Source organism: Nothobranchius furzeri, chromosome 5, assembly GCF_043380555.1.
Source record: "Nothobranchius furzeri strain GRZ-AD chromosome 5, NfurGRZ-RIMD1, whole genome shotgun sequence".
NCBI lineage: Eukaryota > Metazoa > Chordata > Actinopteri > Cyprinodontiformes > Nothobranchiidae > Nothobranchius > Nothobranchius furzeri.
The window spans coordinates 69,949,631-69,973,832 of record NC_091745.1 but is presented as its reverse complement, the minus strand read 5'-3'; the positions used below and the strand labels follow the sequence as shown (position 1 = coordinate 69,973,832).

At 41.1% G+C, this 24,202-nt stretch overlaps 4 protein-coding genes across 4 annotated transcripts in view; 1 reads left to right on the top strand and 3 right to left on the bottom strand.

The window, feature by feature from the left end:
• Positions 1 to 8,262, bottom strand: cnr2 (cannabinoid receptor 2). Its single transcript, XM_015950058.3, has 3 exons — positions 8,128 to 8,262; positions 1,718 to 1,802; positions 1 to 1,637 (listed from the first exon to the last, which is right to left on the bottom strand). The coding sequence occupies exons 2-3, from the start codon at positions 1,785 to 1,787 to the stop codon at positions 568 to 570; spliced, it is 1,140 nt and encodes a 379-aa protein (XP_015805544.1). The 5' UTR covers positions 1,788 to 1,802; positions 8,128 to 8,262; the 3' UTR covers positions 1 to 567.
• An 8,267-nt stretch (positions 8,263 to 16,529) lies between these two features.
• pnrc2 (proline-rich nuclear receptor coactivator 2) lies at positions 16,530 to 18,619 on the top strand. Its single transcript, XM_015950054.3, has 3 exons — positions 16,530 to 16,717; positions 17,175 to 17,393; positions 17,594 to 18,619. The coding sequence occupies exon 3, from the start codon at positions 17,614 to 17,616 to the stop codon at positions 18,076 to 18,078; it is 465 nt and encodes a 154-aa protein (XP_015805540.3). The 5' UTR covers positions 16,530 to 16,717; positions 17,175 to 17,393; positions 17,594 to 17,613; the 3' UTR covers positions 18,079 to 18,619.
• Positions 18,620 to 20,695: 2,076 nt separating this feature from the next.
• fabp10a (fatty acid binding protein 10a, liver basic) lies at positions 20,696 to 21,707 on the bottom strand. The gene is made up of 4 exons (XM_015950056.3): positions 21,408 to 21,707; positions 21,151 to 21,323; positions 20,898 to 20,987; positions 20,696 to 20,796 (listed from the first exon to the last, which is right to left on the bottom strand). The coding sequence occupies exons 1-4, from the start codon at positions 21,472 to 21,474 to the stop codon at positions 20,746 to 20,748; spliced, it is 381 nt and encodes a 126-aa protein (XP_015805542.3). The 5' UTR covers positions 21,475 to 21,707; the 3' UTR covers positions 20,696 to 20,745.
• Positions 21,708 to 23,540: 1,833 nt separating this feature from the next.
• The window catches only part of myom3 (myomesin 3), a 129,455-nt gene continuing 128,793 nt past the window's right edge, over positions 23,541 to 24,202 (bottom strand). Inside the window, 2 exon segments of the mRNA XM_054740996.2 lie at positions 23,541 to 24,019; positions 24,088 to 24,143. Coding sequence (XP_054596971.2) covers positions 23,750 to 24,019; positions 24,088 to 24,143 — 326 coding nt within the window. The 3' untranslated portion in view covers positions 23,541 to 23,749.

Genomic DNA, 24,202 nt, shown 5'->3' with positions numbered 1-24,202 from the left:
TCCTTTCTCTTTCACCTCTGTCTCCGTGTCTGGTCGGAATTACAAAGCATTCAACAACACTAACAATAAAGTTTTAAGTATCAGGCGTGACATTAAAAGCAAACGCTTTGATGCTCCACCTGAGAATAAATCTGTAAGGCTTGTCACCAGCATTCAGACATCAATTCTGCTTGCTTCACAGCCAGACAGGACACGGTAAAAAAAAAAATATCTTAAACCTTTTTGTTCAAGTTGCAGATTTATTTTAAAATCGTATAAAAAGTCATGAGAAGAAAACAAAACATTTCATCTTCTAATGTTCTTACCGGTGACATTTAAACCAAATGTTCATCGTCATGTATTTTCTATACACTCTCAGCAGTTCCAGTTGTTTAAATGAGGTAAAACACAACATGGTGCACGTTTGAAAAGGTATTTTCAAAGATAGGCTCAGTTCTTCATCTACATTTATAACAATCACCTTGGTGGTTTTTTTTTTACAGTTCTTCATTAGCAACAAACTGCCTTAAGCACTAATTTTTTGTCCAGCCTTTATTTCAAGGATTGATCACTTTTATTTCCTCACATTCAAGGATTGTCCACCATTTCAGAGATGGAATTCAGCCGAGTGCTTCTTTCCCTGGGAATCTCATCCTCTGTGGATGCAGCACAGTGGTCTTCCGCTGAGTGGAGCTTCGGGTTTGAGTCGTTCGTAGATTGTTTACACCTCCCGATTTTCCACAGTCGACATAAAGAGTTTATCAGAGCCACTCTCAGCTCTCTGCACCTCAGGGCATAAAGGAGCGGGTTGACGGTCGAGTTGAGCAGGCACAGGGTGCTGCAAAAAGCAAACGCTCTCTGCTGAGCACGGCTGAGGTGGATGGAGACATCGACCAGCATGAAGGAGAGCACAGGGAGCCAGCAGCTCACCAGTATGAGCAGAATCAAACCAAAGGTGCGAGCCAGTCGGATATCCATCCTCATTCGGGCCTGGCCAGTTCCTGTTCCACCCTGGAAGGTGGTCATGGTGGATTCATGACGGTGGGCCTTCCACAGGATGAGGGCATAAGACATCAAAATGAGAACCAGAAGCACCAAGATGAAGCTAGTCCAGCAGGCCAGATAACCCCGATTAATGTAGGGAAACAGCTGCGAGCAGGGTGGGGCGAGGCCCGTGGGACACCTCCATCCCATAACCGGCAAGAAGGAGACGAGGATGGTGATGCTCCAGAGAATCAAGAGGCTCAATAGTGCTCTGCGGCGTGTTAGTAGAACTTTGTAGGCAGAGGCCTGGTGAATGCAGAGGTAGCGGTCCAGAGCAGTGAGCAGTAGGCTCCCCACAGAACTAGTGAAGGCCAAGGTGACGCCACCTAGCTTGAAGAGATAGGCATCTGGACCGTCGCTCTGGTGAAAGAGGTGGAAGTCCAGGAAGCTTATGGTGAAAAAGCAGCTGGCGAAAACATCAGCTAGTGCGAGGCTGCCAATGAAGAGATAGGAGGGCCGCTTTCGCAGGCTGACTGTGGTGGCGATCACCCCTAACACGAGGGCGTTTTCCATCAGAGTGACAGGACCGGCCAGAAAACAGATGGAGCCGATGGCTTTCTTTTCTGCTTCTGTCAGGACCATGTAGCAATCCAGCTTCTCACAAGAGCTGTTATCTACCAAACACAATAATAATGAAAGCAGTTAATGGAATTAGAAAACCACTGATTAGTTAGTATTTTAAAGGGATTCATACATGTAGTTGAGAAGTGTTGAGTTTGTGTGTCTAACGCTGTAGAAGTCTCCCATTCCTCCCATTCCTCCATTTCAGAATGGAAGAGCTAAAAAACAAAACATTCAAATCTGTCAGCTGTTGCATGTATTTACAAATAGCCTTCACATCACTAGCAAACATACATCCAAATGTATTATCAAATTAAAAAATTATGTAAATTCTTCTTTGATTTCATTCACCAAATGAATGAAAACAGCAACTTCCTGTGGAAAGATAAACAGAAGATAAGGCAACAGCTTTTTCTTCTTTGGTCAATGTTTAATCTGCAGCTAAAAGAAATGTTAACATCTGAGAGTGAGGACAAAAAGACATTTAGGGGTGAAGGCAAACATACAATGATCCTTACACCATCAGCTGGTGATTATATCAGAGAGATAATCGCTTGGATTATGGGTTAAAGTGGGCCATAAACCACTTCCTATTGAAGGTACGATGGTTTGTTTTTAAAATTCCAAAGAGTGTCATCTCTGCTTCTCAGGCCGAGAAAATTATTGCATTTCTGTCTTGATCCCTAAAAACTACATAAGACTATTCGTGTTTAGATGAATGCATCGCTTAAATGTTTAAGATGATGGAAATGAAATCTTTAAGTTTTTAAATACTTATATTCATGCAAGAAGGGCTTTTAGCATTTTTTGTACGCTCTTGCTGTGTTTGTCTTCAAATTCCATTTTTGGTTCTTTTCCAAACACAGATAAGGTTTTTTCTTTACCTTGCTGACGTTTCGTTTGCGGCTGCAAACATCCTCAGAGCTGACGCTGATGGTGGCGTCACTTCCTGCTCTTTTTATCCGTGGGCAGCAGAGGACGTTTTCGCCCTCACACCGAACTACAGAAATACAAAAGATGGATAAAGGAATCTATAGAGATGAGGAGACATGGATGTGGGACCATGAACAGAGAAGATGGAGTTTATTTATTGGATCGTGCATGGGACTGCATCATCGGAGAGGGGAGAGTGGGCCCTCTGCTGCCCGCGGATAAACGGAGTAGGAAGTGACGCCACCATCAGCGTCAGCTGTGAGGATGTTTTGCAGCCACAAACGAAACGTCAGCAAGGTAAAGAAAAACCTGATCTGTGTTTGGAAAAGAACCAAAAATGGAAGAAAGGCTTTGTAGCGTAGCCAGACATGTGTCATAGGCCACATTTTCACTGCATTTTATCCATGTTGCTAATAGCACAGCATAACAGAGGGACAGCAGTGGCTCAGGAGGTAGAGTGGGTGGTCCAGTGATCAGAAGGTCGCAGGTTCGATCCCGGCTCCAACCAGAGAATGCTGCTGTTGTGTCCTTGGGCAAGACACTTAACCCACCTTGCCGGCTGGTGGTGGTCGGAGGGACCAGTGGCAACAGTGCTCGGTAGCCTCACCTCTGTCAGTGCGCCCCAGGGCAGCTGTAGCTACATCGTAGCTCATCCCCATCAGCGTGTGAATGTGTGTGTGGATGGGTGAATGACTGATTGTGTTGTGAAGTGCCTTGGGGGGTTGTAGAACCCTAAGAAGGCACTATACAAATACAGGCCATTTGACAGGAAACTAGTGCTGGTGTGGCACAACGAATGAGGTCACCTGACTGCCTTATGAAACTTAAAGGTGCAATATGGAAGAATGAAGTATGAATGATACCCCGTGGTAAAATGTGGTTACTGAAGCCCATTTTTCTAAGCAAAATATTATTTTCTCATTGCTGTTCTGTGAGTTTCATGGCTGTTGCCAGTTACGGATCAGCGCCAGAAGACTCTGGATGACAAGCAAAGACAAGTCATACACATTAGGATGATAAGTAGATAAATACATTGTTATATTTGGTGTTAGCACCCTTGGGTGTTTTACAGTAGGGAGGTCTTACTGCAGTTATTATGGGAATATTTCTCCAGCATTACAGGCAATATGATTGTTTGCCATCTTGCTGTTATAGTTCAGAATGACTGAACGAGTCATTATTCACTTCACTCATTAATTTCACTGTAATATCGAGGAGTTGGTTGCTGAAAAAGTAGCTTGAGATATTTTTAGAGTTGACTGTTTGATTCTAATTCACCATTAGCATTGTTAGCTCACTGTTAGCCTCTGGTCTGTTTCACTCAATATTAGAGTAAAGCAAAAAAAAAAGTGGCTTTTAAGGGGTACAAGAAATAACTTCTAGGTTGCTTCTGTTTACTGGATTCAGTTCTGTAGAATGGACTCATATTTGTGACCCAAAGGTCACAATTTCCCAGCTGGGTCAAACTGTAAATTTTGTTCCACAGATTATCCATCAGGAGCCAGGAAGTCTGCTAAACATCATCTTTTATCTGTCTGCTGTTCAGTCCCAAGATGAAGGACACTTCAAGATTTTAAAATAATAATTTTAAAATAATTTTTAATAAACTATTTTTACTGTTATTACAATCATATAATAATCATCATCAATAATCATCATGGTTCAGTATAAATGTATTTAATTACTGAAATGACTTATTATTCTTTGGGTTAATAATAATTATTATTTATGATAATCAGTAATGTGTGATCAGTAACCAGAAGGTCATTGACACGTGTACACCTCATGCAGGACTGAATCCAGGGTAAAAGTTAACTTGCTCTCACATGTCTTTGCTCCATAACAAAAAGCTTTCTGACGCTGAGAGGGCGTGTTCTGAGGTTCTGTTAAAACCAAATCTCCGCAGCTCAAGTTCATTTCTTGGACCAACCAGAGGACGAGGGACGGCCACCTGAATCCTCACTAAGCGTTCTGCCATGCCGATAGAATTGCTCCGAATAAACGCACCTGTAACCAGCTGACGCAGACTCCTTCAGAGTTATTGATTTTGAGACGCAAATAGTTTCATCAGTCGTTGTGACCCGGAGACATCTCAGGACCGATTTGAGTCACACCGAGGTCCCTCTACCAACCTCATGCTTGGAGTAAAGCCTGATTCATGCTTCTCCGTCTGCGTCAGTGCGGAGACACGCAACGTCCTTGCGTGCCTGCCAGAGAGCTCCGCAAGGACGGACGGAGTCGAGCTCTCTTTTCTAAACATCCATCATTCGAGACGGACAACGCAAGCTTGTGATTGGTCAGGACGCCGCTGTTGTTTACAGCGCCGCCATTGCGCCCTCAAAAACATAAAGAGAGCCGAGGATAACTAGCGGCAGACACGGAGAAGCTTGAAGAATACCTCGCGAAAAAACTCTAAAAATATGAACGTTTAATTCCCCGTGAATGGAGGGGTGAAAAGATGCGCAGCAAGCGTTTTATTTGTGGACGGAAATGACAGGAAACGTGGGTTTAGAGGTGGGGAGTACATGAAGAGGTGGAGGAGAATGAGAGACAAATATGTCCGTGTTAAAAAGTCTCTTATATAAAAAAAAACAATATAAACACACTATCATGGACCAGTACATGACAGGATACCACAGAACAGCGCTATGCCCTCTGTTGTCCTGGTGGGCAATTGCTTTGCAACACTCTCCAGGAGACGGAGAAGTATGAGAGCAAAACGCTTCCGTCAATCCGTGCGTGTCTGTCCCTTGCGGAGCTGACGGAGAAGTATGAATCAGGCTTAAACCGTCTCCACCTGACATCTCGGATCCACAGAGGGTCTCTTGAACTGGGTGAGGTAGGCACTGTCTGACAGATGGCGTCTGATGCTGTTCTCTCTAAGAAACCATACGTTAGCTGCAAAACAATATTTTTCACCCAGAACACGTTTCTCTCTCTGAAAGAAATCTTCTGAGATATCATCCACGCCAGCGGTGTGTCCAGATCTTTTAAAATGGGGTGGCCCAGGTGAGGCACAACTTTGTGCATGGGTGGCACCAATGGTTATGCTTTTCTTGTTTTACCCCCAATTCTTTTGTGGACAATGAAAAGCCTATTTTAAGGTAAATTAGTATGTTGGCACCTGGGGTGGCCAATCCGATTCCAAGGGTGGCATGTGCTACCCCAGGCCACTCCCTGGACACACCCCTGATCCACGCATCCGAACCTCGCATGTCATTTTAGCTTTTCATTCAGAAACAGGTAAAGCTTTTAATAAGTTTTAATATCAAGCTGTTACAAATTGTCAGTTACAAATTGTCATTTTTAAATTTTCATTTCAAATTGTCATTTTTTAAATTGTCATTTCAAATTGTCATCTTTAAATTGTTAGTAATAAATTCTTAACTTTTTAAACCTGGCTCTTCTTTGAAATGAAACACAGAAATAGTGTATTTTTGGTTATTGAATAAGCAAAGATTCCATTACATCATCTGTTTAATAAATAAACTTTTGCTTTTAATTTAAATATCTTAAATTAAAAATTAATCTTTAGATTAAATATAGACCAAGCCCATTGGCGTATGAACTTCTATCGATTATATTAATATCCTAGATTTTTACATATGATAGAAGCTTCATTTGCTAACTTGTTTGATCTTCTTCAGAATCTAACAAAGCTGATAGCAAACAGTGTTAATTCTAGTATGTAGTTTAACCACGCTACAGTTCTTTGAACAACTCTGAAGTTTTTTGCCTTCCGGTGTCAAATAACAAATGCCAGCACTGATGCGTAAGCTCGATGCAGACTTGGCAACCTCACAAGCTCACAAATTAACAGTAACTCCATACCTCTCTCCTTTTTTTTTTTTTGAAAGATGAAAACTGACAACCCCCCAGTCGACTGAAAAAGAAATCTGTTTCAATGTAATCTCCCTTCCAACATGACTTTTGTGATTATTTCACTGCAGAATTCTTGCATATTGCACCTTTAATGACCAAATTATTTCATCAATGGATTTCTTTCCCCCAATGGCATTGATATGTTCAAAGATGACAATGTCGAGAGAAAACTCAGAGTACAAACCTTAATTTCTTTGAGAATTATTGGAATGTGCCGGAGAAGGCTTGTACAGTCTTTCATTTAGTCTGGCAAGCCATCCTATATGTGAATATGTAGTCTGGCCACGGCCCATTGACAGCTCTCAGTCGTGAGTCGAGATCTACGGTTGTCTTTCAAACAATTTCTGCGTGCTGTTGGACAATACTCACAGCTATGGATCAGTCAACAAGGCAGTCCATACTCCGCCAACGAGGATGCAACTTCATCCCGTTTCCAAATAAACTCAAGTACCTCTATCTGCTCTTGACTCAAAGAAAAGCCCAAGTATAAATGGTCCAAAGTTTATGTCAGAGCCGCTTCAAACAATACGTCACCATTTTTTTAGTAACATCCCGCCCACCAACAGAGTGCTATGATTGGCTGTGATTGGACTGTTATGGAGCTGTAACCATCTTAGTTTTGCTCAGTCGCGCCAACCTCCCGCCCATCTGACTGACGGAGTGCTGAGATTTGCCCACCAAACCAACAGAGCGCTGTTATTGGATCGCTACAAATGTCAGTCAGCAGAACAGTCTTCCATAGATGGAAGATGACAAAAATACAGTTTTTCTAAATAAACGCGCTGTGATTGGCCAGTCATAACACTGGACGAGCCTGCAGAGGTTCCAGTGGAGCGTGGCTAAACCGAATTGTTGAGCAAAATAATTTTGCTTTGGCAAATGATCTGAATCTGCCGTTCCTCAACAAGATCAGTTCATTTTAATGGTGAGGAAGGACTTGGTAATTAACCATAGTTTATCTGATCAGTCTTTCTGACGTTTTGAGTCTATGGACAGTGCCGTCATGGAAACGGATGTGGTCAACAGTTAATATTGCTACCATTCTCAAAACATTTGGCTGCAGTTATGCCAATTTTTTGTTCATAAATGTCATAGCTAACTGATAAAATACACAACCCTAACCTAACCCTGGCTGTTGTTCAGCCTTGGGCATTTATTACTGAGAACAGTGGTCCTTTATCTTCATCTTCCACTCGTGAGCTGAAGGATAGATATGAGAGATAAGTCACAGTCGTCGTATCTGCAGATGTGTGAAAGAGACATTTTCTGCTCAAGCTGTTTTGGTTAGACCGCTATACAGTCTAAAGGAACCTGCCTAAATAGTCTTCATTGCAGCTAAATTTTTAGTTTTGCTTTCTTTCAGAGCCAATAATGATATTTGCAGCTTCTTCTGTTTAATTGACAACCACAATTTAAAAGTTTGCCACTTGGTTAAGTTTAGAAATGTCATTTCCTCTCTTATTACTGTGTTTAATTACAAATATAACACTGCTTCATGAAAAAAAAAAAGCATTTCCAACAAGCTTTGTATTTGCAATATTTCTCAGTTCAGTTACTGACCCATAAGGGATATTACACCACCCCCAGCTCTGTTCCCTTGTGATGAAACCTCAACTAACAAAGTACATAATGGCTCAAAGAAAGATTACAAGACCTTTACAACATGTCACAAAGGCACACGTCTGCAAATACAAACGAAACTTCATAAAAATCAGAATCTGCGCTTACCTTACAGTTTGGTTCTGCAGGACAAAGGCTTCAGTGATCTGATTTACTGATGTTCTGAGCAGCAGAGCAGCTGCAAGATGTCCGCACCAGTCTGACTGGCGGTCAAGTGAGCTTGTTCGTGTATGAAGGCAGAAGATAAGGAGGTGGCTATGATGACACAAAAGAAAGAGAAGATGGCAGAGAGACATTTAAGCTAGATTTCTTCTTTTGAAGTGTAATGGCCTCAGATAGATTTCACAGTAGAGATTATTGCAGAGAGTCTTTTGTGTTAAATCAAAACAAATCCTCTCTGAAATCAACTTTATAACTTTAAAAAACGATATTAAAATAAAGATGATGGCATCAGGGAAAAAAATTGAAATATGCTAAATTTTTAGGCTTTGACGCAATACTTCAGTTGCAAACTGAGTAAACAGAAACTATCTTTTAAGGAATTTCCATTTTTCCCATTTGTTTCAAATGCCACATTTGAAAAATATTATAAACCATAACCAAATGCAATCACTGCTCCTTTGTTTTAAATTGATTAGAGCTTTTTACAGATTAAATTGATTTAAAGTACAAAAAATATGGTTCAGATTCAGATCATGTTCAATTTACTTGTTTAAAGATTATGTTCTGTATCTCTAGGATACTACAAGGTCTTAATTCTCAGTTTGGATGAGTTTAAACAGGAAAGCCGATATGTAATGCTGCTGTTTTAACAGCAGAGGGCAGTGTAGGCAACCCTGATTTAGAATAGATCAGCAAAGGTCAGTGGTTTGTTAAAAGTTTGGGTTTATCATTTAAAAAGTGTTTGCAAAAAGTGTCATTCCTAATTTAGGTCTTTTGAGTTTAGATCATGTCCCTCAGGTAAAAAAATAAAGCACAGTGTTACTAGTATAACAAATTAATCAGTTTGTAAAACCTGAGGCATTCTGAGACAAATTAGTAACCTATTTAAAGCTCCAAATTTGGAGGAATGTATGCCAAATAATATTGTAATAATCTCTGGGACTGACAAACATGTCAAAACAAGAAAAGAAGTAGAAAATACAGTGATATGGGAAAGAAGTAGGTTAATTCCCTTACAAATGCATTGTTTTTGATATTTTGTCACAACTAAATGTTTCAGCTCACCAAACAAAATCTAAATCAGAAAGATATAACCCGAGTGGACACATGAGTGGTGGTTTCGAAAAAGTGTCTCTGTGATAAAGTAGCGGCCTTATAAAGTTGTCATACCCCCAGCCAGCAACAATTGCATTCAGGTGTTTGTGATAACTCATAATAGCTTTGATTCCACTAGACAAGTTCCGGAATAGTTTTGGGAGAGGGAAGGTGACAGGGACAGTCAGAATCAGAAACAGCTTTATTGCCATTGCACCAGCGTCCTGGAGCAACGAAACGGTTTGCGACGCAATGCCTTTTGAGATACCTTGCTGTCCCAAGTCTGCAGAAGGATGTGTCAAAGAATCCTGAATACAATGGGTGGAGCAAGAAAGCATCTGGGAACTTTGAACAACCTTTCCATGATACGTACTTAGACTTGGAACGGTACTTGGGCCAGCGTTGATGACGTTTCACAAGGATGTGAGGACACAAGTTTAGACGAGTACGCACATTGAGAAACGGCCATTGTCTCCATACTTTACTGACTCGTTGAGGACTTTGCTAAGGTGTCAGCATATTGCGACCGCTTTCGGCAGGGAGTCACATCACTGATCCTCATCAAAAGGTGCCCACAGGAGAAGAGAATAAAAGAGACCGACAATGAAAGAAGCATGGATGGAGGCCACATTCCTGTTTTCTATGTACAGCGGAGGCAGCGTTGGAAGAAAGAAATAGGCTTCTTCTTCTTGTTGTAACTTTAACAGCAACTGTTCCAATTTTTTCAAATGACTGCTATGTATACTGATATTTTTTCCCATTTAGTTACAACCAATCAGCATGAGTTAACCACAAGTCCCGCCCAGCAACTCTATTGGACCATTTCTTTTGCTTCCTGAAATGGCCCAGAAAGTTGTCCTTTCAGGCCATCCTGGTGAAAAGGGGGTGTGAAGGTCCAGTTGAATAACTATGAAGATCTGATAATGGAACTGGGTCTAATAAGTCTCTCAATGAAGAGGACATTTAGACTGCTGAGATTTGTAGATCTGTTTAGTTTAAGGTGAAAGGTCAGATAGTCTCCGAAAGGATTTTCTGGTAGAGTACAGAATTCAAGTATCCATCTTAATGCAACAAATAGTGCATTTACACTTTGATCAGCTTGGCCTGGGCCGGATGGAGACAGTCCGCTCCTGTGCGACCAGGTTGAGGGCGTGCTCCACTAAAGTGGTCCAAAAGAAAGCCGTGGTGTTATTCCTAAGCGCCACAATTTAGTAAACAAAAGTGCGAATGAGTAGTGTTGTTTTGGGAGACTCTGACATGAAGCCCACAGCTTCCTACTCTTCTTGCTAAGCAGCAGTGCGGCTGTGGGTTCCTCTTCCATTCGATCAGTCCCGCCCGGGCTGCGTCAGGGAAGACGTTCACCCCACTGCAGCCAGAATGACAATGAATTGTGCAGGCTGGGGTCAGCTGCTGGCTGTTTCCACCCATGCCAATCAGTGTGTCTTAAAGTGATATGGCTTCAGCCAGTGCACAGGTGGGTGTGTACAGTTGGCTCTCTGCGAAACGAACCACAGGAAAGCAAGGCCAAAAAAGGTGGTTGGCTCCACACGGAAAACACACAGATAATGCAGATGTTAATGCAATGCCCCTACCAGACCCAGACCAAACTGTCCACAGTGTTATTGCAGCTAAAGGGGCCACAGATCATCACACTACCACCACTGTGTTTGACTGTTGGTATGATGTTCCTTTTTTCAATGGAACATACCATTTTGTTGCATCGGTCCAAATAATATATTTCCAAAAGTCTCTGAGTCATCAAGGTGTTTTAGTATTTCTTTTGATAAACCGTTGTGTTTTTATTGGTCAGCAGAGCTTTTGGTCTAACTCTCCCAAAGAGGCCAATTTCTGAAAATCGTGACCTCTTTTCAGACCTCCATCAAGCAAATTCTTTTATTACATATGTTCTTCTTTGAAGGGGGGGGGGGGGGGGGGGGGCTTTTTGAGATCTTTTAGCTTCTTTCATACTGAAATGACTTTAGCATTCAACAGGTTTTACGATAATCAAGCATGGGTGTGGCTGGTGAAACTCAACCCGGCTTTCATGTTTCATTAACCCTCTGGAGGCGGGCGTTGCAGATTTACAACAGTTAAAACCTACCTACCTGGTTACTCCACACACGTATTTCATGAGCAGTTTTTTACTCAGAAGTACCCCTGAAGGTCTTAGTTGTTCGTCCTTTTATCAAAACTTATTTTGAGCCTGAGAGGGTTAAAGTTAATTCTTGAATTAGCAGTGGGGGCAATTGTTTTATCACATAGGACCAGGTTGATTTTGATAGCTATTTTCCTTGATAAATCAAATAAATTACAAATTTATAAGTGTGACCACAACTAAACCCCACTGAATCAAAACAGAACAAATCTGTAAAGGGCAAATACATTTTTCTTCAGAATTGTATGTTTCATGTATTTACTAGCTTGGAAAGCATGTTGTCCTGTAAAAGTTGATGCGTTCAGTCCTCAAGCCGTGCCTTCTCCTTCAGTGACCCACCAGATTAAACAGACCAGAAGGCAGGAAATGTAATTAGAAGCTGACAGTGCAGCTACAATAAGATTTCGTCCATGTCACTGTCTGTCCAGGGGCAGCATAAATACAATGGACAAAAGCACAGACTGAAGCCATTAATGTCCTATTAGTTCTTAGATTAAATCATCTTGTTGCACAACCCCCTTTTAGAAATCACCCTGGACCCAAACGCTATGTACATATTTACTACTTCAGATTGATTCAGCTTGAATCCATAAATCAAAGTCCCTCCCCTTGTTTCCAGGTCAGTGAAGCAAAATAAGATAATAAATAGAAATCAAATCACGTCAACGCTAACGAGGCTTAATAGTTTTGTATCCTGGTTAATTTCTCAACATGGAAATGGATGACAGTTACATTTATGAAAGTATACATTTTAAATAGGGATGCACAATAAATCAGCATCAACATTGGTATCGGCCGATGTTAGTCAGTTTTTAACATATCGGTCCGATAAGTAAAACTGTGCCGATATTAACAACCAAAATTATAACCATTTTGTTTCTGTTTGCGTATCTGTTTCAGAGAGAATACAATAACAGACACACACACACACACACACACACAATCTTGTTTGCACTTTATAGATACAAAGCAAAACATTAAAAACTTCAGCTTACATAATTTTCAGTTTAAAAAAATGCTGATTTTAGAAGCATGAATGTCATCATATATATGTGTGTGTGTGTGTATATATATATATAGGTTATCGGTCATAATAGGTATATTAATATCGGTATCTCCCCAAAATTTCATAACGGTGCATCCCTAATTTAAAACTTCACCATGTGTTTCCTTTTTTCTTTGTTAATCTACAGTTTATACCAGGAAACAAGTATCAGGTTTGATTTGTTGTTGTAAATTTTTGCAATAATTTACACAAAACAGAAAGATTATTTAAAGAACCTACTTTTGTTTTTAAGTCACATTTTAGGCTTGATTTGTGGAATGTGGAATGACCTTCCAAGCACTACCAGAACAGCGGCTTCCTTTTCAATTTTCAAGAAACTCCTGAAGACCCTGCTCTTCAGAGAGCATCTTCTTAACTAGCACCCTCCCTGCACCCGTCCCCCCTCTCTACTGTCCACTCCTTGTTCCCTCCTCTCCATGATTGATGTCAATGTTGTTGTTGTTGTTGTTGTTAGCCTCAAGGGCCACATGCCGATTATCACTTGTAAGTCGCTTTGGACAAAAGTGTCTGCTAAATACATAAATGTAAACATAAACATTTAAATCAAAAAATACATGTCTGTGTACAGTTTACTGTACTGTACCATTCCTCCAGCTCAGGCTCTCAAACATGAGCCAGCTCCTCCCATGGAGAACCCATGGAGCTATCAGGCTAGAGAGGAATTATCTGCTGAAAGATCTCCTCCCAAAAACCTCCAGAGGAAGGTAACCAGGAGTCCTCTTGATGAAACAGCAGCTGCAGCTCTACTCAACTCCCACACTGAACCTGCAAACAAAGTACCAAGGTCAAAAGACCAATCCTGTAAAGGCACTAGTTCACTGTCTGTGATTGTTATCCTGACTCTTATATAAAAAATGCTAAAACATCAGACTGTACAGCAATGTATCAGAAGACGGTTTAGATTTTTAAAGCATGTTATAGTCAACAGAACACCAAATACTTGCTGCTTTTATAGAATTTAAATTATAAAAGAGGTTTAGACAAAAGTTAAATTGGGTCCTGTTAGCATGCAATCCTGACTGTACACTGCTTTTGTAAGAAACTACGGTGACCTGCAGGGTGGAAACAGCTGATTTGATATTTTAAAATGACTTGCACTAAAGAAAATCTGTTACATAATCTATTTAATAAAACGTTCAGCTTAAAATTAACCTGTTAAGTTGCAACATTTATAGTAAGGTGCAAGTTGAAACTGTTCTGTTGATGAAAACAACATATTAAATGACTTCATTTGCATGTGTTTAAACATAAATGACACGTGAAACTTTTTGTCTTTTCTCACCCACTTCCCTTTGTTTGTGTGTTTGGAAAATTTGGAGATTTCAGAATATTGAAATTCCTATCATGACCCTTGCCTTTTAACATATTTTTTATTATTTAAATTGGATTACTATTATAGACCTTGAGTAAATCCCACTTTGCATGAGCAAAAAGAATGAAACAAGCAGCTTTCCTGTTTTCCATTCTACTATCTATTGGTTTAAATCTGTTACTCTTTGACTTGTTTACACTGTCAGCATTTGCAAACAGTGAAATGGGTTTTAGTGACCCACAGAGGCCTCAGTGACCTACTTTCCTTACATAGCCAATCCTGGTGTGCACAGCCCCCATTCAAGGCAGCGTTGCGTTTCAAAGGCGTGTCCTGCCATAGTGTGACAAATGCCTTGTTGCGCAAAAGCTCCTTTTAACTTCAGATAAGAAAAGTTGAGTTGATCAAGGACAAGACTATCTGCTGGTCTGTACTTTGCAGACTTGGAGTCCCATAAAACCACCTGCTAGGCTATGTCACATGTTGTTGTCCTCAAATGGTCTGTAGTAGAAAAAATCTTATTGAGTTTCAAAAGTAAACAAGTATTAAAAATGTCTTATTATACGTTTTTATGATTTTTATTGGATATGGAAAGAAAAAAACTATGGACAAAAGCTATTATGTCATGGCTCATTTTAGGAATGGGTCAATGCTTAAAGTGGCAGTGTATAGTTTCCTGGCAAAAGGGGGCAGTACATACATTTCTGGGTAGTTTTACACCATATCGCCATTGCTGGTTTAAAAAAACATTACGGTAAATATTGTTGCCTGTGGAGCAGAAAGCATGCAACCTCGGCGTGACTCCTCAGACTTTGATGGTCCTTCGGTTATTTCCATTGAGAGAATGCAACGCCAATTGTAGTTTGCTGGCACTGCACTTTCCGGATCTGCTCGGGGTCCTGCGCCTGCCAATGACGTCATCACACTACGGCAATGCCGCTTGGCCAAAATACATTGCATCTCTTTTTTGATTCTGTTCTTTCACTTATGTTTTGGAAAGAGTTTATCAGTTTTGTTAATAAATTTGTGTTTCTTACTGCCTAAATGTTTTTGAACGTGGTAAACTAACTTCCATAAGTTGTACATCCAGCCAATCATCTAGTGTGACATCATCGACAGGCGCAGGACCCCGAACCAGCCAGAAGGAAAGATGGTGTCTAATATGGCATCCCCCAAAGACGACCTGCACCCTATATACCCGATTTTTATGGTTATATGGTACCATGCCGCTAACATTTTTCAACAACTGGACATCATTTTATTAATTTTCAATAATGTTTAAAGGGATATTTCCAGAGATTAACGGCAAGAACAACCCATTAGCTACATTTACATGCGCCAAATTTCCCCCATCCAATTCAAATTTTGGTTGTTCAGAAATCCCAAATCTCTGTTTACATGGACACTAACTGAAATTATCCGATGCTTTAGATTTTACCTATCACTTTAACTAAGCTAGGCTCAGCGGTACGTAACACCATTTCCTCCACAGAAGAGGGGAGCAGGATAACTTCTGTTCGCCTCCTGTCATGTTTTTGACTTGTCCTGAGCGTCTGCAGAAGCGGAAAAATGTCACGCCAAAGTTGCACACATGCTCAGTGGGCATTACCCCAAGAATCCAAATGAGTGTACATGGACGTCAATTGGAGTGTTGATTGGACAAAATCACCTATCTCAATGGAATTTCATTCCAAATGAGCTGTATCGGATCAGAATATTCCAATTGACATGTTTACGTGAATAATCTTTGATCTTATAGGGCATTCATTCCGATTACTTGTCCCCATGTAAACATAGCTATTGTCTCTTTAAGTCAAACTTACATCGAACCAACTCAAATATAGGCTACATGCAAAAATCTTTGCCATTTTCTTTTATTTCAAAAAAGTATGTGACATTTCTTACTGATACTTCATGGCTATTGTAGGCTTTTTTTTGTCCATTCCCTTGCCAAAAATGTAATTTTGCAATGCTGCAGCTCTCTCAACCGTATTATTTATTTATTTATTTATTTATTTATTTATTTATTTATTTATTTATTTATTTATTTATTTATTTATTCCAAAACACTTTTTTTTAAAACATTCAGGTGGCTGTTATAGCACTCTTAATCAAACCTGGATTGAGAATCTGAAAAAGAGTTTTGGTGAAATAATTGTAACTTGAGCCAACGTTGGGGGATGGGTGGTGTCATAGTTTTCTACAGTCACTGGTTTATGTCTTGTGTTATGGTTATTACATCCTGTTGCAACTGGTCAGAGCTGAAGAACAGATTCAACCCACAAAACGCAAAAAAACAAACAAACAGTGGCATTCTGTTTCAGAAAAACAGTTAAATCTGAAAGGTTGTTGTATTTATCTTGTTGCATAACAAAACACGATTGCGCTGTCGACTTGAAGCTAATATACGGTGTTTTATGTACCACAGGGACACTTCATACTTGCTCTTTTGCTTGTAAACGTGAGATTTTCGTCATCGAGAGTGATTGTTTTGAGTTGTTTTGTCACTTCTCTTAGGAAATACCCGGAAATACCCTAACCATTTCCAACAAAGGAATGGGAGGGAGGAGGGTCAGCCATTGACGTCAGCAGTCTGGCAACAGGCTCGAGCGCGTCCGCTTACCTCTCCTGTAATTGGTCGCTCGGAACGCATTCCCTACGTGATTGGTTGGCTCCGTGCGAGCACGGACTACATAGCTGTGGTGAAGATTCCATTTTGTTGCAATCAGAAACGGAAGGGAGAAGTGGCGTTTCGACGGCCACCGGTAACAGCACACAAGCCTCAAAGGGTGACGGATTTGTAGGAAACATAGACTTCTGTGCTTCCTACACAGTCCACGGAGTGAAATCAGAGGCTAACCACATAAATATTTTCAAAGAAAGGCTTTAACAACCAAGCCTGAGGAAGTCGGTAAGAGAAGCTGTTTTGAGTCTCGTCGCCATGTTGAGTTCCGTTTCTTTTGTTTTGGTTATGTGGCAAAATACAGCGATACGGATTGGGTAGCCGTTTGATTTGTGTTTCTAGCGTTTGTAAATGTGAAATTAGTTAACTAAAGTGCGACTTGCCATATTTTCATCGAACTTTATTAATCAAATTCATCGTAAGTGGTTGGAACAATGATTAATACTAAATGCGTTTTTATGCTATTTTGTGTTTATTTGTTCATTTTTATATCAATAAACCCTGAGAAGTTAGAAATAAGACGACGGGGTGTTGTTTTTGTCTTTGTCATGACGCATTGTGGCGTACACCATTGTTACAGCTAATTAATGCCTTGTTACATAATAAAGACGTGCGTAGCTTTTGTTTTGTATATTATTGTCGCTAGTTTGCGCATCTAAAAAACGCCTTTTCACGCATTTTTAAGGCTCTCGACTTCTTGGAGCATCGTGCGCCGAGGTGAATTGATGTTCAGCTCGGCTTCACGGGAAAACAACGCTCATTGGCACATGAAAACTTCAGACCTTGCTGGACTTCTAAGTGCAGCGAGAAGTAGACAGAGAGCTACTTCGAGGACCTGGGGACCGATCGGAGGTGAAAGATTAAAGAGGGATCTCAGCCACGTCCACTCTCTCACAACAAAGAGGTGAGAGCTGCCTGGCTGGGGGTGTTTTTGCTCTGGGTTGTGTGTGGGGGAGGGGCAGCGCAGCCCTGGACGTCTGCAGCTCCTGCACGTAGCTGCTGCAGCAGCTTGTTTTTTTGTGGAGGGTGCAGTGCAGAGTGCCTTTTACGCAATAACTTTTATTTTAAAAACGAAAATGGTAACGTTTTATAATTGTCTTGCAGGTGACAGGTAGTAGTGAAACATGGGAGGTGGAGAGAGGTACAACATTCCAATTTCCCACCCGGATCGCCCCAAAAAAGCCCATCAGCTTGGCAAGGCTAAGCAGAGAAGCCGTGACCAGAACGGAACCACAGCAGCATCTGTAGGAGGAACGGGGGCCCTTCACCACCACAGCCACCGTCGGAGCGACAAAGGCCCTGCCTACCACAGATCTCCAGAGGCATGGCAGGCCATGTCCTTGGAGAAGAATGCTTCTGTCCGGTTTGCCACCAACTACGAAAGCTGGGAGGGTGCAGTGTCTCATCTTAACACGCTCCTGTCAACCCAGGGCAGCCCGAGCTATGCAGGCCCTAAGTTCAGTGAGCCCCCCTCACCTAGCGTGTTGCCCAAACCCCCGAGTCACTGGGTGTCTTTCCCTATAGCGTCCTGTGACCACAGGGAGATGATGGCCTTCGAGCTCAAAAACCTGCTGAAGGTGCAGGCTTGAGCTGAGTACACACACTTCACCTAACTAGAGCCAATGCTTAGACTGTGACTCTGTTGAGGCATTTGCTCACCAGGAATGCCTCAAAGCTGTAATACACTTAACGTTTTAACAGACATCATCCGTAGCTAAACGTGGACATTTAAAGCAGTGAATTGACGTTGAGTCAATTTCTTTTAAATAGACTTTTAAGCTATTACAGCTTTGCTGCCTTGTTGGTTGGGCATGCCTTAAATGGAGCCAGTTTTTGTAAAACGACGACAAACTGGATTCTTTTTACCTTTTTTTTGTTTTGTTCTTTTTAGAGTTGGCTGTCCGAGCAGATTGAGTGTTCTTTTTTCCCCCCCAAATAGGGGTTGAACTATAGGTCAGGTGACATCCATTACTTTTATGGTCCATTTCTGTGGGCAGCTGAGCTACTTCACTGGTTTTGGTTTTAAGGTTAAAGTCTTTGGAGGGACTTCCAAAGTTTCGGGTGCTAAAGCGAGTTCATGTTTGTAGCATTTTTTTAAGAGCCCCCCCCCTTTTTCTTAGCTAATATATATACCTTGTTTGGAACGAAAAAAGGCACTCAACTGTAGTTCTGCAGGGAAAAATGATATTCTATTGAACGTGAGCTGGTGGATACGGTGAAAGCCTGACCTCGAAGGCTTGAACGAGACCATAGCACATGGACTTCAGACCACCAACTCCTGTATCCCTTTTTTATTGCGCTGTGCGCACACGCACTATAGGAGTTGAGTGTGCCTGAAGTCCGCAACACTATCACAGCATTATTTTGTACAAGTCCTTTTTGATGTGATTGAAAGATATGTGAAGCGCTGGGTAACCAAAGCTTTTTTTTTGTTGACGGCCCCCGTGTGGTTGGCGTGATTCCCACTCCTTTTCTCTTGCCAGCCCCGGCGGTGAATGGGTTAGCATTCCCTAAACATTCGTCTGTTTCGATCAGTACTGTTACTGCCCTTCAGTCTCTGCCTCATCACGACGGTGGCGCAGCTCCCAACGCGCGGAAGAGGGCCTCGTTTTTACGACGGGGTCCAGTTGGGTGCGCGCACGTCTGAGGTGAGGTAGAACCCAGGAGCTTTTCTAGAGGGAAGCAGCTCAAGGGGCGTAACCTATAGCAACGGAGATGATTTGTTTGTTTTCAAACGTCGTCCCTGACCGACCATCTGATAATCCGTCCCCTTGATGCTGCTCGTTTCCCCTCCTGCACTGTAACCAGAACTTCACCCTGAGTACCAGGTTAGGATGCTATGGGAAGTGATTGAGATGCAATGGACTATCTTATGAGTTCTATATTTTTGTGATTTAGGCCTCTGCTGAGGCTTTTTCATGTTTTCCCTTTGCAGAATTGAAGCTGCTAATAGCCAGTGTAAAAACAACAAAACAAAAGAGATTGTTAATGTGTTCAAGAGCCATGTAAATAAAAAATGTGTAAAGTACTTGTAGCATATGTACATTTACAGGCAAACATTTGATGCCTGTCTGACAAAAGTATTTTTAGTAATGAGAATGAATGTATAAGACGTGCTAAGAACATGTCTTGACTTCAATATTGAAGAATATTTTTGTTAAAAAAACAAAGAAAGTTCCTGCTGTTAGCATTTAGCAGTACCCCTACACTGTCGACCTGAAGGAGATCTTACACATGTTTTTCTATTGTTTTGTATTACGCAGTGTAGGGTCAGATATGCCAAGTGCAAATTAAATAAAACAAAAAAAAAATTTAATTGGATTCGAGGAGACTTGCGTATGGAGAGATTTGACGTTTTAATCTGTTTACAGATTGTAAGATCGACACTTAAATGCTAACGAACTCGTTAAGTTAATTTTTTGCCAACTTTTCTTTTTTTCTTGAATAATCACCAATCCGAGGTCACTTTGAGCCCTCAGCTGTTCTTCCGCCAGCTGACGGTTGAATCTGACTCACCGATTAATTATTACCTTTGTTTTTTTTGCCGGATTCAGTCTTGCATAGCAATGTCTCCTCGCTCTACATAAAAACAGAAACAATTGGCTGCTAATTTGTCCCTTTTCGCGAAACGTCACCGATGATTAAAAGATGTGCCCCATTTTAAGATTTGTCTTGATTGATTTTCAAAAATGTAAAATGTGCATTGAATTGATGACAAAGTTTAAAAAAATAAATAAATTCCTTCCCCTCCCCCATCTTTGTCTCTGTTTATTGTTATTTCAAATAACTATATTTGGGTGTGATACCCTTTTAACTTTAATTTTTGTAGTAATTCCTGCTATTTTTAGCACAGTTGTCATTCAAAAAATGTCAAAATGCTAAATTATGTGAATAAGTAAAAATAAAATTTTTGATTATCAAACATTTTACATGTTTAGGAAATGTATGTGACATACCTATCATCCATGTGGGAATGCTATGGCATAAAAATTATATTAATGCATGCACATATCCTATAGAGGACACACTGCACAGACAAATAGTTTTTTGCATCATTTAAGTTTTAGTGTTATTTATATTCACCTCCATAAAGCTAGAATTGAATATGACATTTACTTTAAAAGCCTTAGTTTCAACAATAAGTGTTTTGCATTGTGTCAAAGGCATGTTGGCCAAATGTGCACAGACATAAAGAACAACACAACATACAGTAAACACCTCTTTATTTAAATACATATTCTAATTTTTGTTCAGGTCTAGACCTTTCTGCTCCTCCTGACCAGAGTCGTCGAGCCCCGGGTCAAAGTCTAAACGGGGAAAAAGAAAACAAATTAGAAAAATAATTTTTAAAAATAAAATCTTTTGCAGGATTTCAGCATGTGTGCAGGATTATTCCTGTGCACCAGACCTCGATCATCTCTCCTCCTTTGAGTTCTTGGACGTGGCAGAATTTGCCGGTATTGCAGACGAGCTTTCCACCCTCCAGATTGACAGTGCACTGGGGGTTGGGAAACAATTCAGTACACCTAATGTGTCCCTCAAAAGAGACGTAGACTTACTAGAAACTCGTTTAAACCATACATATTAGTTCTCTATTCATTTGGACCTGGTCAAACTTTAATAAGCTGAATTTCATCTATGAATGAATAAAAGCAAGAAACCTTCAGCTTCTTCCCATCCATGGTGTTAATTTCCGTCTCCTTGCCGATGGTGAAGGAGTTTGTCACAGACTTTCCGGGCGTTTTGGAGGTGATGACGAAGTCGTTGCCCGTCTGTTTGATCTCGGTTACCGGTTTTATGTCTTTGGCCATCTTGATTACATCTTCTGGAAGTTCTGTCAAGAAGAAAGTATCGATCCATGCAACAAAAAATATATGGATAACCATCGTTTTCTTTTGCGTTGCGACAAGCTTCTCACCCATGGCCTTGAGGAACTCCTCGTAGTTTTCCTGAGCGTAGACCTGCCACGTTCCGCTGAAATCCATCGTTCCTTAGAGGGTATCCTTGACCACGGTGGCCGGAAGCTGGGACAGTTGTGCGAAGCTCAACACAATGTGGAGACGGTGAGTGTGAACCCACATCTTATACCCAAAGGGTGGCTGGTGATGTGGCTAATGAGTAACAACGTTTTATGACGAAATCATAACTGTTTGAACAACCTAGAGTTCACTTACCAAGCCTCGTCTTGCAACGTGGAAAATTTTACACAGTATCTGAATCTAGCGATAAATGAATTATGCGTAACTTCAAACTCTCACAGTATTAATGATGGACATGGCACTGGCATTGAAGCAACTGCTTAAGTGCTTCAACACCTTCACATAATTTAATTTGAAAGAAAATAATTCGTGCAATTTTCACTTAATGTCATCCACGGCTGCAGCCTGTTTAAACCTTGATCTAGCTGGCGAATGCAGGCCCCGCAGGAGGGTTAATGACACGGGGAACGGTTTGCTCCCCAACTAAAAGAAAAGATCACTCATTGCAAAATTACACATAAAGTAACCTCGTCTAAATTTTAACTCCATGTTCAAAGTTTACAGGGTAAAGCGTGCCATCATAAAACAAATTATAAGAGATAGCTTGAAAGACGCTTTATTGAGTACAGACAAACCACACAACCAAAGTTTGAATCACAAGAGCTAAGAAGAAGCATTTTGATGGTTGAACGAAATGTCAGACTCACGCTGGAGGAGGCAGACAGGAAATAAAAACCAAACGGGTATTTTCCGCTCACACAACGAAAGCCAAAGGGCAGAGACAGATTACTAAAACTCAAACGAAGCACACAGCCTTCCTAATAAGGTGGTATTGATACAAACATTGACTAAATTATGCAAATAAAACCAGGAGAAAGATGGAAAAATACAGACAAGAAAGAAATAAGAGCTTCAGCATGTTTACGGAGCTAAATTACCTCTGTAATGTAAAATTCATTCAAGAAATTTGAATTTAGAAATTGATAGTCTTGCCCTGTACTGTGAGGGAATACCAACCCAGCCGGCATGCATAGTTGGGCCCTGTATGAGTGCCGCATTTTCCATGGTAGCCCCACAGGATTTTGCCCACATAGATTTTAACAAGCCCGTGTATGACCCAAACCATCTGGGTCCCTCTAAAAACCCATGTAGGGCCCAGTAAAATCTGGGCAAACCCCTGTGGGACCATCATGGAAACTGCAAAAAACCTGTTGGCACCCAAACGGTTTGCCCATATATGTATTCATATGGGACCCACCTATGCATGCTGGCTGGGAAGTCCCGCTCCATCCTGTAGAGCAGCATTTAATTTGAATTGAGTGTCACCCAGCTTTGGCCAGTAGCACTAGCCATCCGCTTACGTACAGATGTCAATCACAGAGCATGTGCGTGTTTGTGGAAGTACCTAGACGGATGCAGAGTTGGCGATATTTCTTATGGAAACGTAAAACAGATATAAATCAATAAACATGAAAATAAAAATGGTGAAAAAATGTTTAGCTCTGTTGGCCGGTTACAGGAGCTCAATCACAAACGAGACAGGCTTACGGTGCAACACATTTTTCCATCTCTAGATGGCTCCCCCTAAAAAAATTTCTGCATTTCTGCTTTAATTGTCTCAGTGGATGTAAGCCAATGTGTGCTAAACCATAGACATGAATACGTAGACGCACCATTGGGCGATGGAGAGCTTTACAGCGTCGTCGCCATATTGGATGGGTTCATCAAACCCATCTGGGGTCAACGCAGAATGGGCAGCTATTCCCATTGTTTGTGTAGCCTACGCTTGCAACAACCGGCACACTATTGAAAACAGATAACGTGGGATTACTATTGACATTTCCAGCCTACCTGTTGGGATTTTATATTTTAACTTGTTTAATTTATTTATATTTTAACTATCTCGCCTGCTGATTTCGTGTAAAAGCATGACAAAATGTGCTTTTTAGTTGGGTAATCATTTTCCTCAGTAGAAACAAATGCATTGAGGGCGATTGGAAACCCATCCAAGATGGCGGTCCGCTGGCTACGCCAGCTCCAATGGGCAGTGCCAGTGCACGTCGTGTCTACGTATATGACGTCTATGTGCTAAACCCCACCTCATGAAATGTTTTACAAGCCAATCAGCTTCAGCTAACTTCTACAGCCTCTTTAGTAAACAAAGTGATACTACGGCATCCGTGTTGAAATTATGACAACTCTAGTGCTTTTTTGTGTGAAAGTTGAGTTAATTCTCGTTATATAATCTTCATTATTTGTAGCTCTGTCTTGGTTTGCAGTTCTAACCCATCTCCACCGCATTAGCTGGAGGCTTCTCTCCCTCTTTGTACACACTCACGGTCACATCAGCTGTTTCTGATCCATACTGGTTGCGGACTAAGATGCTGTACTTTCCAGAATCTTCCATGTGGACCTTGTGGATCGTGAGAGAGCTGCGTTTGGTCTCTTTAGTGATGGTAAACTGAGTCTGATCGAGGATCTTCCTGTCGTTATGAAGCCAGAAGATCTCTGGAGCTGGGTCGCCATCGAAGTAGCATGTCAGGCATAAAGACTGAGAAGAAGACAAAAGTGAACACGTGATGTAGCCGTAACCTCATATGATTTTTGACGATGTCACACCTTGTCCTCCATGATGGCCACAACATCAGGGAGACCTTTAGTCACTTTGGCACGATCTGGAAACAAAAAAATGCAAAAGTAGCTCGGCAGAAGCAGATTTTTTTTTACTCAAAAA